Raw genomic sequence first — 15,994 nt, 5'->3', positions numbered from 1 at the left:
TTTACTGCTTGCTCAATATACAGATTGAACAGCATCGGGGAGAGGCTACAACCCTGTCTCACTCCCTTCCCAACCACTCCTGTGTCATAAGAAACCGAATCCCAGACCATAAATCTAGGTGTAGGTGCAATGCGTCTAGCACACACAGTTTGGTTGCACACCCTCAACTGGCTTCCTTCTAACCAACACACGACCATTATTGGTACCGAGGTAGAACCAGTTTCCATCACAAACCACAACAGATCACCATCGTGCTCTCCAATGAGCTCTCGCTTGACACCACTGAAGTCGCAAATGGCGACGGTTTGGGGTCTGTGGAGTACACAAGCTAGAGGGCGTCTGGCTCGGATCAGTCCTACAGCGAACAGTTTTATAACAGTTCTTTATGTCATTGGATCCCAACAGTTGCTCAAATTCTTGCGGCAGATGCAGTACGATGCGTCAGATCCATACTGTAAATACCTTGGTCTTCGGTCTCGATAGTGCCACTTAGCCGTCTGTAGCACGGACTTCTTGCGATCGAACATTCTCGTGACTGCCGCTACCAGCAATCATGTACAGTGGCTACATTCCTGCCGAATCATTGTGCAATATCGCAGAAGAAGCATCCAGTCTCTTGTAGCCCTATTACGCGTCCTCGTTCAAACTCAGGGAGGTTCTGATAACGGGGTGCTTGTCGCCTTAAAGGCATTCTTGACTGACACCTGTTCACCACATATACAATCTCAAAAGTAACTAAGCTCACGACCGTTACAGCCTGTATTTAAAGCAAATCAGATTTGCGTTTTTAGAGTGACGTTAATAGCGCCTCTCTTATGCTACTGCTACGAAATTTGAATAGGTATCATGTTTCAGATATGGAGACACGTCTAACAACTTTATTTTATGTCGCAAAACACCTTTCTGGTGTTGCGATTTTTTTTCTGTCAGTGTAGATAGAGAATCTACGTGGTAAGTATTCAGTGGTTTGTGGTACAAATATTTCGCTATTACTTATTAGCAACTCGAGTCACGTTAGTGATCGTTTCGCAATCCAGTAGCTGTTATATCTCACATAGTGTCTGCCATCAGCAGTGACATATACGAAGCACTTCAAGGATTTTGTTAAAATATATGTAAGGAATAAATTGTCAATGAAGTATGATTAATGAAATGTGAAATATGCATACAACCTGTTACATATTCTATTTGAAAAATCTGTTATATAGTTAGTTATGGTGCAGATAACCTGATACCAAGCAAATCATTTTCAGTTATCTTAAGAAATTATAGCATAACAGAGACACATCAGTCACGTAATTGCAGTTACCATGGGCATAAACAACGAGAGTGAACACATTTTTCGTGTATTTTTAATCATCTTAATAGACCCATATTCGCACCTGTTTACTTTACAAGCAATTTATCGTGCTATCCCTTTTTAATAAAAAGAAACACAACGATTGTGCTCTGTTTTTAGTTGATACACAGATCAAACGAAATATCGTCTTTACCGCATCCCCAGTTGGACATTTGAGTGCTTCGCGAATTTTCAAACAATTAGGCCATTTTCTTTTCGGTATCTAAGCTGTCTACATTCCTCTGTCGACAAAATTACGTTCTCCTCAGACTACTGTATAGCTGGAACTGCTTGCGTTAGCAACGAAGAAGATCGTTCCTATACGTCATTACAGGAAATATGCTCGGTATTTAGAGAGAAGTTAATTTTTGAGATGTTCTGTGTACTGTGTCCTCTGCGGCCTGCTCTGACAAAATGAAACCTGCTTGCGTCATCTCTGGTGCTTTCTGGGTTTCCGCTTTGTGATATATGGCGCTGTAATACTCACAAACATATGGCTCACAATTTTAAACGAACAGTTAGTAACAGGTACGTTTTTTAAATTAAGTTACAGAACGTAGATACGTTTGAACATTTTATTTCGGTTGTTCCAATGTGATACATGTACCTTTGTGAACTTATCATTTCCGAGAACGCATGCTGTTACAGCGTGATTACCTGTAAATACCACATTAATGCAATAAATGCTCAAAATGATGTCCGTCAACCTCAATGCACTTGGCAATATGTGTAACAACATTCCTCTCAACAGGGAGTAGTTCGCCTTCCGTAATGTTCGCACATGCATTGACAATGCGCTGACGCATGTTGTCAGGCGTTGTCGGTGGATCACAATAGCAAATATCCTTCAACTTTCCCCACAGAAAGAAATTCGGGGGCGTCAGATCCGGTGAACGTGCGGGTCACGGTATGGTGCTTCGACGACCAATCCACCTGTCATGAAATATGCTATTCAATACCGCTTCAACAGCACACGAGCTATGTGCCGGAGATCCATCATGTTGGAAGTATATCGCCATTCTGTTATGCAGTGAAACATCTTGTAGTAATATCGGTAGAACATTACGTAGGAAATGAGCATACATTTCACCATTTAGATTGCCATGGATAAAATGGGGACCAGTTGTCCTTTCTCCCATAATGCCGCACCATACATTAACCCGCCAAGGTCGCTGATGTTCCACTTACCGCAGCTATCGTGGATTTTCCGTTGCCAGTAGTGCATATTATGCCGGTTTACGTTAGCACTGCTGGTGAGTGACGCTTCGTCGCTAAATAGAACGCTTGAAAAAAATCTATCATCGTCCAGTAATTTCTCTTGTGCCCAGTGGCAGAACTGTACACGACGTTCAAAGTCGTCGCCATGCAATTCCTGGTTCATAGAAATATGGTACGGGTGCAATCGACGTTGCTGTAGCATTCTCAACACCGACATTTTTGAGATTCCCGATTATCGCGCAATTTGTGTTCTACTGATGTGCGGATTAGCCGCGAGAGCAGCTTAAACACCTATTTGGGCATCATAATTTGTTGCAGGTCGTGGTTGACGTTTCACATGTGGATGAACACTTCCTGTTTCCTTCAATAATTTAACTATCCGGCGAACGGTTCGGACACTAGGATGATGTCGCCCAGGATACCGAGCAGCAGACATAGCACACGCCGGTTGGGCATTTTGATCACAATAGCCATAAATCAACACAATATCGACCTTTTCCGCAATTGGTAAACGGTCCAATTTAACACGGGTAATATATCACGAAGCAAATACAGTCTGCACTGGCGGAATGTTACGTGATTCCACGTACTTATACGTTTGCGACTATTACAGCGCCATCTATAACAAAGCGAAAAAAGTGAACCAACTAAAAAATTCATATTTCTTTACGTACTACACGAATATGTAATAAAAAATGGTGGTTCCTGTTTAAAAAAGCAGTTGATATCCGTTTGGCCTATGGCAGCACCATCTAGCGGGCCAACTATAGCGCCATCTGGTTTCCCCCTTCAAGATAGACGAGTTTCGTTCTGTGTAGTTTTTACGTTTGATGCGTATTTCGTGAGATATTTGGCCTCCCGGTCACTATCAATGGACCATCTTATATATATAGTTTCTGACGCGGTCACAAGTTGTGACAGGCAGACCTTGTTGACGTCATGTGTGCGTGTAAGGCTTTGACTGCTGATAAGGGTGTGGCGCACTGAAGACCTTTCTCTTGCTGCTGCGAGGCAGCGTTCAGTCGGCACGTATTTCTTACAGCCTGGTAGTTTTTGATTACTGCGTAAAAAGTAGGTCAAAATAATGTGAAAAGCGGTGAAAGGAGTTCCTACATTGGTTTGTTTTGAAGCGCTATGGTATCACTCATTGGTAATGAACAGTAAGTCATTCATACCAATAGTTATAAATACTGCACTGTGCTGTTTGTTCAGCGTCGGTTTTTTGCCAGCGTCTTTGGGATAGTATGGATATACCAAATAGGTCAAAATAACGTAAATATGACGTGTTGTGGTGAACGTATTCGGATTTCCCATCGTTTGTTGTTTACGAGTATAGTAGAGCAGTCTTACAGTGACGTATTACTAACAGTGCGTGGATATGTAGGATTGGCGTGTATTTGTTGTTAAATAATTCATTGTGGAATTTGTTAAACATTCAAGCGTCTCTTTTTTGCGCGTGTGTTTTGGAATACTGGGCCGTGGTCACGCTTGGTAGTGCATAGGGACACGGCCTTTATCATTAAATTGTAGTAACTCTGTCTACAGGAAAATGCACACTCATTTCAACACACTATAGCGTCACTCACTCCCCACCCTTCCCCACATACACACACTCCTCTCTCTCTGTCTCCCTCTCTCAAACACACACACCCACAAGCAAACCCACTAATAGTGTAGGGGGAACATCGCAGTAGTCTCTCGTCAGCCATCCAAAATACCAGTAAACACTAAAGTTTGGATGTGATTCATCAGAGTTCTTGCAGAAAGTATAATCAGGGGCGTATTTGTTGTTAAATTTTTTGCGATTTACTTACTGCTGACGCAGTATACTTCATGAGCAGAGGAATATGGCAATTTCGTCTATAGATCCGCACTGTGCCATTTCTTCCTACGTTTGAAGGAAACTGCTGCCTGTACAACAGGCTCACTATAGCAGCGTGATAGAAGGATTGGTAGCGGCACTGTGTAACAACCGTGAAGAAGAATTCAGGGGCCTCAGCAATAGTTTATTTGTTGTACGGTTTCGCATTTAGAGCGGGTTTTTGTGGAATGCTGGCAGAAAAATGCCTAATACTTTGCTGCTAATTCTATTAATTAAGATATGGAAACTGCATGTGGCCCTTTTGCACCATTAATTATTGTAGCGTTAGCTACTATTTGAAGTAGGATAGCACCCAGCCACCACAATTCGCCTAGAGGAGTAGATGGATTAACATTATCCTCCATTTTGTAGAATCTGAAATGCAGAACATGTAACAACTCGAAAGAACAAAATTTATAAAAGATGCTACACTTTGTGATGGATGTGTTGGAATCATCCACATTAGTGGACAAATTTTTCAAACTTTTTTTAACCCCGCTCTGTAATGTCAAAATACCTTTCGTTAATATTTAGCGCCATACTGCATGCTGTTACTAATTTATGCACACTGTAATGTCAAAGTACCTTATATTTATATATACCGCCATTTTGCAGAATATAACGGCATTAATTTAAACACACGCTGACCCTGGCTGGCAATGTGCTAGCTCAGTTACATTTTCATGCTAGTTATTCACCAGTTTACATAAAGCATTCGATTGAATTAGTAGGCCGATCTCATATTAATGTCCGGATACTTTCAGGCATATAGAGGCTGTCCCAGGAGAAATACTCGATTTTCAAGGGTGTGCCAGGAACTGTAATTCGAAGCAAGGAAGCGTAGTGAACATGGGCTCTAAAATTCGTACCTAAAGAGCTGTTAGCACTTCATTTTCGATACTATGAAACAAATCTCTTTTACAGCAAGTTCTTTGATTTCTATATTTTGGGAGGAGGTAGCATGGTCCAAAACAACAAAAACTGTCTAGTAAACACGGGAACAAAAATATACACCTTAAGAATTATGAGCATTTGTCCAGTAGATAAGATGTGTTTCGGGTAGCGAGATGATGTGCAATCTACTTGTATGTGGTTTGCGTATCGTACTGTCTATTCTACCATCTTTCTGCCAATTTTATGGCCTGTCCTGCCAAATTTCCTATTTTACGCTATGCCCTACAATTTGCAGCAAATTTTACAGCTTATCCAACCTATTCTCGAATTTTACGCTATAACCTTCCAATTTACTGACAATTTCACTGACTATCCTCGCAATGTACCAGCATTATGGACTATCCTACAATTTCTAACCAATTTTACAGTGTCTCCTGCCAATAGTGAATTTTTAGACCTATGCTACCAATTTATATATTTGGTGCCACGAAACTGGCCAAGTTATTTACGGTCCTTTCACTGAATGGCATACTGGTCGAGGGCAGATTGTCCGAGAGCAGTGGGGTGTGGCAGTTATAGGCTGAGGGCAACAGTGCGTGATGCCTTTTGTTTGGCCGAGAGCAAAGTAGCGTGGTGGAGGTGAGAGGCTGACCGTGAAAAATAGCGCATGATCAGGTTGGCTGAGAGCGACAATACATGATGATATTGACATTTTTATGTAGTGAAATTGATCAAGAGCAAAATTTTGGGTGGGGTGTAGAGGGGAGGGGAGGGGATGGGGTGAACTTGACGATAACAAGCACAGTTGCCGTAGCTGTAACGATCATCTCCTATGTTCCTGCAGCCCTGCTACGACTTCCCTATAACGTGCTTTTACGAAAACCATCTGATCGGAACGGCGCGATAATGTTGTGGGCAGTGAATGATGTCATCTCGCAATTTTTACGTAGACAACAATGAGCTGTAAGTGAGCAGTGGTGCATGACTATGGTTTACTTAGAATATTGTGCATTGTGAGATATAAAAGCATAGTCAACAGAGTGAAAAAATGATCGATATTCTTACGTTTTTTCGTGTAGAATAAACGAATCAAAACCGAAAATGAAAGTGAGGGAATCGAAAAATATACTACATAAAATGAAATGACACAACAACAAGGTGAGTAAAACTCAATATCTATATGAAAAATTCCAATAATTGTACGAGACTGATGAGGAAATAATGTGCAGATAACAGTATCCTCAGAATTTCTAAATCACAGTATGGGGAAAGTGTTTTGCCCCTACAGACATGAAACAAGGGCGCCCCTGCGTCAGCGCAAAGTATGACTGGACACTGTGTGGTGTAATTTGAAGACTATCCTTTGTGTGTTCATAGATTATAACAGCATAATGAATCATGGGTTCTTGCCAGAAGGTTAAATACGAGGGTTGGAACTTAAATAGTGGCAACTATTTATTCACAACCGATACAAAAGAGTTACATTTTTTGCACCTGTTACTGTCCTTCAAAGTAGTCACCAGAGTTGTGTAGAACCCGTTCCCAGCGATGTGGAAGGCGTAGTATACCGTTAGCAGAGCCTGTTCTGTTGATGGTGTGGAGCGGTCCACTGCATGTCGAATCTCTGAAACAGTTCTAAAGCGAATGCCACGAAGTGGTTTCTTCATCTTTGGAATCAAATACAAATCACAAGGACTTAAGTCCGGGGAGTATGGTGGATGGTACAATACTTCCCAGTGCCATCGACCGAACAGAGCAGCCACAACTTACGCTGTATGCGCCGACGCATTGTCGTGCAAAATGATGGGTGGGTTGCGCAGAAAGTGTCGCCGCTTCTTTCGCAAAGCTGCTCGCAGGTGATGCTCCAAAAAGGAACAGTAATACTGTGCATTGACGGTCTTCCGTGGAGGAACGTAATGCGTTAGGATAACACCATCACAGTCGTACACAAGAATTACCATAACTTTAGACCGCTCCATTCGCACCATCAACAGAACAGGCTCTGCTAAAGGTATATTACGCCTTCCACATCGCTGGCAACGTGTTTTACACAAAGATGGTGACTATTTTGAAGGACAGTACAGGTGCAAACATGTAACTCTTTTGTATCGGTTGTGAATAAATAGTTGCCACTATTTAAGTTCCAAACCTCGTATATTTTTGCTTAGTTGATGTTATATGAAAGTTGCTTTTTGTAATTTAAACTGGGAAAAGTCATTATGTTTTGGATGTCTGGCCATGCTTTAAGTAGCAGGTGGCTACAATTAAACTGGCGGTGTTGCGAGGGGTGCAATGCGGGTTGTGTACGTCGCAGGATGCTGAAACTTCTTATGTACGTTCATTAACTGATGCGCTTGTGGAGTACGCTGAAAAGAAACAGTTCCACTCTCTGCGACCAGGTGAAATTGTGGTATTGTAAGCAGTCAGAATGTTAAATGTTTCCTGTTTTGACTTCAGTATGGCGATGCATGTTAATTTCATTTTTGCGGTGACTTGGTGGAAAGGGTTAAGAAGGTTGAAGGTTGAAGTTTTTCCATGCGAAACGCAATGGCTATTGAGAAGGAATACCGTGCACTGCAGGAAAAGTTGCTTTTACCACAACGGCAGCAATAGGGGCGCTGCATTGCAGAAATATCGGCGATAGAAATACCTGCGAAGAGGTCCCATGTCAATAAATGGGCTAAAGAATGTGGTTAAAAAATTCGAAGAATTGTGAACTAGGTGGTGCAGAAGGGAGATGGAGGTGGTCCATTTGCATAGCAGTTGTTGATGAAGTTGCTGTAGCTACAGCCGATCGTGCTGCACTTGAGTCCATTGCGTCAAAATCTGCAACCAGTGCTCGAGCTATGTCACAGGAATTGTCTCTCACGTGGCCAACAAAATGGCTCTGAGCACTATGGGACTTAACATCTGAGGTCATCAGTCCCCTAGAACTTAGAACTACTTAAACCTAATAACCTAAGGACATCACACACATCCATGCCCGAGGCAGGTTCAAATGGCTCTGAGCACTATGGGACTCAACTGCTGAGGTCATTAGTCCCCTAGAACTTAGAACTAGTTAAACCTAACTAACCTAAGGACAGCACAAACATCCATGCCCGAGGCAGGATTCGAACCTGCGACCGTAGCGGTCACGCGGCTCCAGACTGAAGCGCCTAGAACCGCTCGGCCACACCGGCCCGTGGCCAACAGTTAGAGAGATTTTGCAACACATTTTGAGCTGGTATCCCTATAAGATTCGGAATGTGCGCAAAATGAAGCCCCAAGATGGGCTACAACGACGCTTTTTTGCCCTTCGTTTTGTTAGCAAACATCATAATGGATCCAGAATGAGATTTTCACTCTGCAGCGGAGTGTGCGCTGATATGAAACTTCCTGGCAGATTAAAACTGTGTGCCCGACCGAGACTCGAACTCGGGACCTTTGCCTTTCGCGGGCAAGTGCTCTACCATCTGAGCTACCGAAGCACGACTCACGCCCGGTCCTCACAGCTTTACTTCTGCCAGTATCTCGCCTCCTACCTTCCAAACTTTACAGAAGCTCTCCTGCGAAACTTGCAGAACTAGCACTCCTGAAAGAAAGGATACTGCGGAGACATGGCTTAGCCACAGCCTGGGGGATGTTTCCATAATGAGATTTTCACTCTGCAGCGGAGTGTGCGCTGATATGAAACTTCCTGGCAGATTAAAACTGTGTGCCCGACCGAGACTCGAACTCGGGACCTTTGCCTGGTAGAGCACTTGCCCGCGAAAGGCAAAGGTCCCGAGTTCGAGTCTCGGTCGGGCACACAGTTTTAATCTGCCAGGAAGTTTCATCATAATGGATGACATGTGATCGGAGAATATTGTTTGGACGGACTAGGCACATTTTACTTTACGCGGTGCTGTGAGTGCGCAGAACTGTCGCATGTGGGGTTCTACATCGCCACGTGCTGTGCAGGAACACACACTGCACTCAGCTTATGTGATTGTGTAGTGTGCTTTCACAACCTCATTCATTCTTGATTCGTTTTTTTTCTTTTTTTTTCAGAGAGACGACACCCCCTGGGTCTGTTAGGTGTGTAGTGATATCTCCTCCTTGTACAACACTTGATTCCAGCTATGCAAGAACGAAATGTACCCACACCACTATTTTCAGGCAAGATGGGGCGGCACCACATGTCGCTTGCCAGGTGAAAGATTTACTTAGAGAAATCTTTGGTAAAGACTGCATCATCTCCAGGCAATTTCCAAATGTGCGGCCTTCCAGATCTCCCGATCTAAGTCCATGTGACTTCTAGTTGCGGGGATATCTGAAAGATCGTGTCTATTAGATATGTAACCAGACTCTTCGTGATCGGGATTGCATACGACGGCATATCGCTCTGATTACACCGGATATGCTTGACAATTCTGTGTAACAGTTTGTAATGGTCGCCTAGTCGTAGGTATTGCTAATTGCTATAATCGCACTATTTCACTCCAATTTACGGAGCTTGTTAGCACTTGATGTTAGGTTGGCGCCATTAAAATGCATTGTAGTAATCGCTGCTGCTTGCTGGATCGCTGCTGTGTCTCGAAGCTGATGCTGGCTCTAAGTCTGGTTGTCTAGGGTAAAAACATGAGGTCCCGTGTTTTTTATGTGCTTTTGATGATAAAGAACGACTGAAACCAACAAATATGCAAACTTCAAATATTTATTACTCTGGTGGCCATCTTAACTCCACTGTCCACCAAAGACCATGACACAACACAAAGTAGTACTTCCTTTACATGTTCTTTGCATTGTTTATCCACCTCAAACAATAACACACAAACACACTTTACCATAGTGACGTTCCGACTGCCTCCTCGACCCTTCTTGCTGCTTGTATTTATAACATTGTCAAAGAACTACTAAAAAGAGATATAGTTTATAAGTCACATGTGCATCTGTTATCATAATTTGTGCAGATAAGTTATTAATTTGCATCGAGTGACATAATTTAACATGTTATGAAAATGACAGACAGATTTGTTGACTTGACAGAATAATTCTCTGTTACAAAAAGTCTGTTTTTTAGAAGTTTGTCAATTGACTTCTCTAATTTGCATAAATAAGTAAGTAACATGAATTATTAAGAATTACATTGGGTTTCGTCTAAAATAGGATTGATTACGTGAATACTGAGTGAAAACGCTCCTAGTGAACAAATAAGTTTCACTGGGTGATTTTTATTTAAGGAGATCCGTAATACCTAAGTTGGCCACTATTTTTCGTACTTCATATTAATTATTTAAGATAAACTTAGTGTTTTTACATGATGACATTTGCTGTATCAGTGTTCAAGTGATATTAACTTTTGTGTGGGTCAGTTATTCAGTATAATTTAATGGGTTGACTGTTTACGGAGACATGTTGTGCAATCACTGTTAACATACACAATAACTTTTCTATAATCATAAATACTCGTTAAACTGGTTGAATTTGGAGGGTATCGCATACTTCATTAAAGTAAAGCCTTTAAGGGGCTCCGGAACGCCCTATACTTGCAATGTTAAAATAACGCTTATAAATTACATCTTTCCTCACAAAGTATTTGAGGTAGGAAGTTGAACTTTTTACAGATTATTTATTGGAATATGGGCTACAACTTAACACAGGGATTTTACAAAATTTTAGTTCAGTTATTAAAGATGATTTTTTTTCAATTGTAATGAAAATTCACAACATTTTTTTGTAATTTTTTATTTATATATTCAAAAATATACAGTTTTTTGGAAAAAGGCTGTGTTAAATTATGCAGAAGGTACTGTGTAACATTTACTGAAAGTTTGAAACAAATATGTTTGGAAGATCCTTAGAAAACATGTAATTAGTATGAGAAAATAAAAGTTTTGGGAATCGAGCGACAAAGATTGGATTAACTTTTTAGTGCATTCCAGGTCCATAGGATGGATTATCTTCATCCTCTGCAAACTCCTCCTCCAGCTTCCTCTTGTTCCTCCTCCTGTTTACTCTTGCTTGTATTTCTAGACTCTTTACAGCCCTGTCTGCAGCCCGAAGGCGTTCCTTGTCTAAAGCAAGCATCGCTCGTACCATGTTAGAACCTATCTTCATTCCCATATTTCTAAATACCTTGCACCTTACAATGTTGCCATCATTGAAAGTCGCAACAGCATCATGCACACCAAAGTGAAGCGTTTCTATTCCAACAAATACAGTCTTGGGGCTTCTCGACCATATAACACTATTTACACTTTCATTGGGGTTTTGAGTTTTTCCGTGAATACACTTTTTCAACAGTTCAGGTGCTGCTAAGTCTCTGAAAATAGGTTTTATCACCTCCATTATTGCATGAGGCAGACTACGCTTATGAGTGTACACTTCACCAGTTAGCAATCCTTTGTTATATTTACACCAACTGTCTTATTCTTTGGGACACAAGCTATGTTGGGGATTTTCATCGTCTTTATTGTTTACAGTAATAACACATACCTTTGGCTTTCCAACATTTCTCCTTTTCTTAAAAGCCTTCAGAGGATTTCTAATAACTTTACTTTTACTCATTATTATACTTCAACAAAACAGAGACTCAAGAAACAGAATTAATTACGAATATTTTGGAGATAACGACAGAGTAAATAAACATGAAACAATCGACAATCACACCAGCGATCTATATTGAACCATCACAGGTTATCCACAACACATACTTTATCTCACATCACTAAACTGTACCTGATGAACACGGACGTTAATAATAACACCATTTGACAGCAGTTTAACAGCGCCACAGTGGGTCATGCCCATGTAGAACACATTTCAAAAAAAATTTAAAAATAGTTGTAGTCTTCGGAATTGAATAAATTATATATCTATTAAAAGGTAATAGTCTGCAGATTCAGAAAACGCAAAAAAGTAAAAATTGAACTTTTCATGATTTTGAGCCTTTCCGGAGCCCCTTAATATGTTCCGTTACAAGTTGCAGCATGTTGCTGTGTTGGGAGACCTATTGAACTCGTGTTATAACTTGTGACCATATTCTAATAAAGTTCCAGAACCTCGTTATCATATGTTTGATCGTTCCTCCCCTTTTCCTGTGCGCACACCATATCCTGGCTTCTTACGACACCATATTTTCACCTACTGGCAGAAATTTGAACTACTATTTTTTCAGCATATTCTATAGCTCACCGATTAATGAACATGCCTATGAAGTTTCAGCATATTGAGATGTGTACAGCCCAAATTGTAGTACTTGGAACGCGTCAGTTTAATTATAAACACCCGGTACTTGCGACCGATTCATTGATAACCGATATCTTGTCTAATAGAATTTATACTCAGTCACTTTTTTCGCTTGTTGTTGGGTAGCCATAGCTCTTAGGTGATTGTGCCTTCTTGCAGAGCGAGAACGTCACTATGGCAGCCTACACAGCAGTGACGTCACTACAGGGGTTCCCCGCTGATGTCCGGAAGTCGCTGCTGATTGTCATGACCCGCGCTCAGCGCCCCCTGCGCATCACCGCCGGTGGGCTGTTTCCCTTCTGCAGGGAATCCTTCGTCTCGGTGAGGATTCTCCTTGACGTACACACGTCTGTTCGTGTATTCACAATCGTTTTCCTGCTCTGTCACAATTAAGTGTTCGTTTTATGTTGAAGGTTCAGTACAGGGACCAGCCATGCAAAAACTGCCCTCTCTAGGTGCACATATGGAACTTTAGCAGGGCTTGTTTTCATAACATTTTTAACAGTCTGCTTCTTGTTACAGGCAATGGACCACAAAATAAATCAAAATGGTTCAAATGGCTCTGAGCACTATGGGACTCAACTGCTGTGGTCATAAGTCCCCTAGAACTTAGAACTACTTAAACCTAACTAACCTAAGGACAGCACGCAACACCCAGCCATCACGAGGCAGAGAAAATCCCTGACCCCGCCGGGAATCGAACCCGGGAACCCGGGCGTCAAAATAAATCAGACCAACAGCATATATATCGGGAAAGAACTTAGCTATTGTTGGATTGTGCTATTGGCGATAAAAAGTGGAATGATCATATAGATATAGATGTAGAATGTTTCTGTCGAACAGTAACGCATGATACGTAGTACCTGCGTCAGACTATTTGTGACACGAAGGACAGGGGAAAAGGGAGGTGAACATTATACATTATTAGTGTTGTGAATTTTTCTTTTATTTAACGAACATACTAAGTTAGGTTTGTTAAACATGTATTGGAAAAACACCTTCAGTGGTACTGACTGCTAAGAAACGGAATAATTTACAATCATAAAACTGTACCAGATTGATTAATAGCAAAGAGATAACATAAAATAAAAAAGCCGTAGTAGTGCAATAAAAGAGAGAAAAATTCTTCCTCGGAAGAGACTTTAAAAGTTACAGTCCAGTATAGAAGTATACTTCAGAAATAAATAACATATAAGAAAATTACTATACCGGCAGGTAGCGTAGGTGCGTAAGGGACGCAAGAGAAATAACCAGAAAAATCTGATGTTAAATATTGCGTCGCAATGGGTACAAACAGTGAGAACCTTCATGAAATTAACAGATATTAAGTCTTCTAGTGTTTGGCCAGTTCAAAACCCAACAGTGAATGCAAGGAGTAAGATTAACAACCGTTCAGTTGGCCGAGCCATACCTGCACAAACAGTCTGAGTAAATACATCTAGTAATTACTCAATCGGCAAATTAGCCGGTTAAACCTTGAACAATGTACGTGAGCTACAAATTAAAAATAATTAAAAAGAGAGCTGCAGTAAGAATGCAATGATTAAGACACTCAAGTTCCACCAAAAGGAGCACAAATGGTAGCCTAATTAAAGAAATGCAGAATGTAGTATAGGATTTGAAGCAGACCTCTTCTCTAGACCGAACGCCGCCGCACGACGGTCAGACTAGTACTACGAGAAACAAGCAAATAATTTTTCAATGAGGTAACGGAGTGAAATCAATGAAACTGGTAAGGCAGCCAAAATCTAAACACTGCTCCTACTACACTTATCGAGCAGGAATTTCCACTGCCAACCACAAGTTGTTCCAAAGTGGCGCCACGTGGACGATGGTGGGTAAACAATAAGAGAGTAAGAGAATAATTAAGTTTAAGAGGCCCGCCCTTACAGACAATAAAATGAGCACAGTAAAATTCTCTAATTAAAAATGTAAATGTCAGGGAACTAGGACCTCCCGTCGGGTAGGCCATTCGCCGGGTGCGAGTCTTTCAATGTGACGCCACTTTGGCGACTTGAGCGTCGATCGGGATGAAATGACGATGATTAGGAAACACAACACCCAGTCCCTAAGCAGAGAAAAGCTCCGACCCAGCCGGGATTCGAACCCGGTCTCTTAGGATTGACAGTCCGTAGCACTGACCACTTTCTTTTTCATTTTTTTTTCGTTGTATTTGGTCGAATCTGTGTTCACATGATCTTTTTACTCAGTTTTTTTATTACAGAGACATGCCAGGTCTCTGACCGAACACGCTGAGCTACCGTGCCGGCTGGCCACTCAGCTACCGTAGCGGACAATTTTCTGTAGTATAAACACTCAATAAGAAAATAGGTGAAATTGTGTGCTCCGGTAATGGTACATGCAGGACGTGGCACATGAAATGTGCCCACTTAATACTGTATATAAATGCACAGCGCTACAAATCCGACCCCTTTCAGTAGCCAGCTAGGAAGTTGAGACCGAACTTGGCAAATAACACTCAAATCGGAGCTTTAAATAAAAAAAGTCTGCAGTTTTATAGGAGCGCATACAAAACTTTCCTGTCTACAGACAGAGGCGGGATCAATAACCAGCAGTCTGATATGGAAACGGACGTGAGCCTCGAACACACAACCAGAGAACCACCCGACTGAACGGTCAGAGTACAGGTGCAGGAAACGGCAGTTGTAGCTGTGGCTACTGCCGTTGCGTGGCTCACTCGCATACGATAAACCAAATCGAAAGATCACCAGACGTAACCGTACAACGGTCTAGGAAGCACAGCGTGGAGCTGCTACATTACTTTACGGCGGTCCGCCATCCGCCTCCAGGTCAGGTCGATCGCTGAAGCACACAACACGCTGCTTCCCTCTGTACACGCCCCACACGTCCAAAAGTTTGCAGACGGCGGCAGCCGAGGTTACACCCCAGGAACCCGCCTGAGTGTCGCTTTCTGACATCGCTAACGTCCAGGGCTGGTGACTTAGCTACTGAAATACTAGCCATCAACTGCCGGCACATTACTCGCCTCGCCGCAACGTTCCATCTCGGCCACCTCACCTCAAATGAAATGTTTCACCCTCATGGTCTCACTGTCCACACCTCCGATCTCCACGAGAACCACACCCTCCTAAGGCAAAGATATTCTGTTAGACTCCGTGGCGAGAAAATACACATTGATTCATTTAACCTGGCCAAGTTTTGAGTATTGTAATTGAAAACGGATGTTATGTGCAATATAATTTCTTGGTCTCTAACAGAATTTATAGTTTTATTCACGATCTCAACAACAAAAGATAACAAGGAATCTAAGAATTTTTAACATGTTGCAGCCCTGTCAGCAACTGTGATAAATTTATGTGTCAAAAATCCGCCTCAGTTGCGAAATGTTACTGGTCTTTACCAAGAGTTCCAACGTAGCGTACGCGGCTAACCGACCGCTTTCCACGAAGTGGGGCTGGGGCTGTTCCTCAGCTGAGTAACGTAGCTTG

At 41.9% G+C, this 15,994-nt stretch overlaps 1 protein-coding gene across 1 annotated transcript in view; it reads left to right on the top strand.

Annotated features, from left to right (window-relative positions):
* LOC126195640 (uncharacterized) overlaps window positions 1-12,979 on the top strand; it is an 83,179-nt gene extending 70,200 nt beyond the window's left edge. Inside the window, exons 3-4 of the mRNA XM_049934265.1 lie at window positions 12,684-12,845; window positions 12,938-12,979. Of these exons, the coding sequence (XP_049790222.1) occupies window positions 12,684-12,845; window positions 12,938-12,979 (204 nt within the window). The remainder of the gene's footprint in view (window positions 1-12,683; window positions 12,846-12,937) is intronic.
* The last annotated feature ends 3,015 nt before the right edge of the window (window positions 12,980-15,994 follow it).

This window comes from Schistocerca nitens, chromosome 7, assembly GCF_023898315.1.
Source record: "Schistocerca nitens isolate TAMUIC-IGC-003100 chromosome 7, iqSchNite1.1, whole genome shotgun sequence".
NCBI lineage: Eukaryota > Metazoa > Arthropoda > Insecta > Orthoptera > Acrididae > Schistocerca > Schistocerca nitens.
The sequence above is the reverse complement of the archived record's forward strand: the minus strand, read 5'-3'. Positions and strand labels throughout refer to the sequence as shown.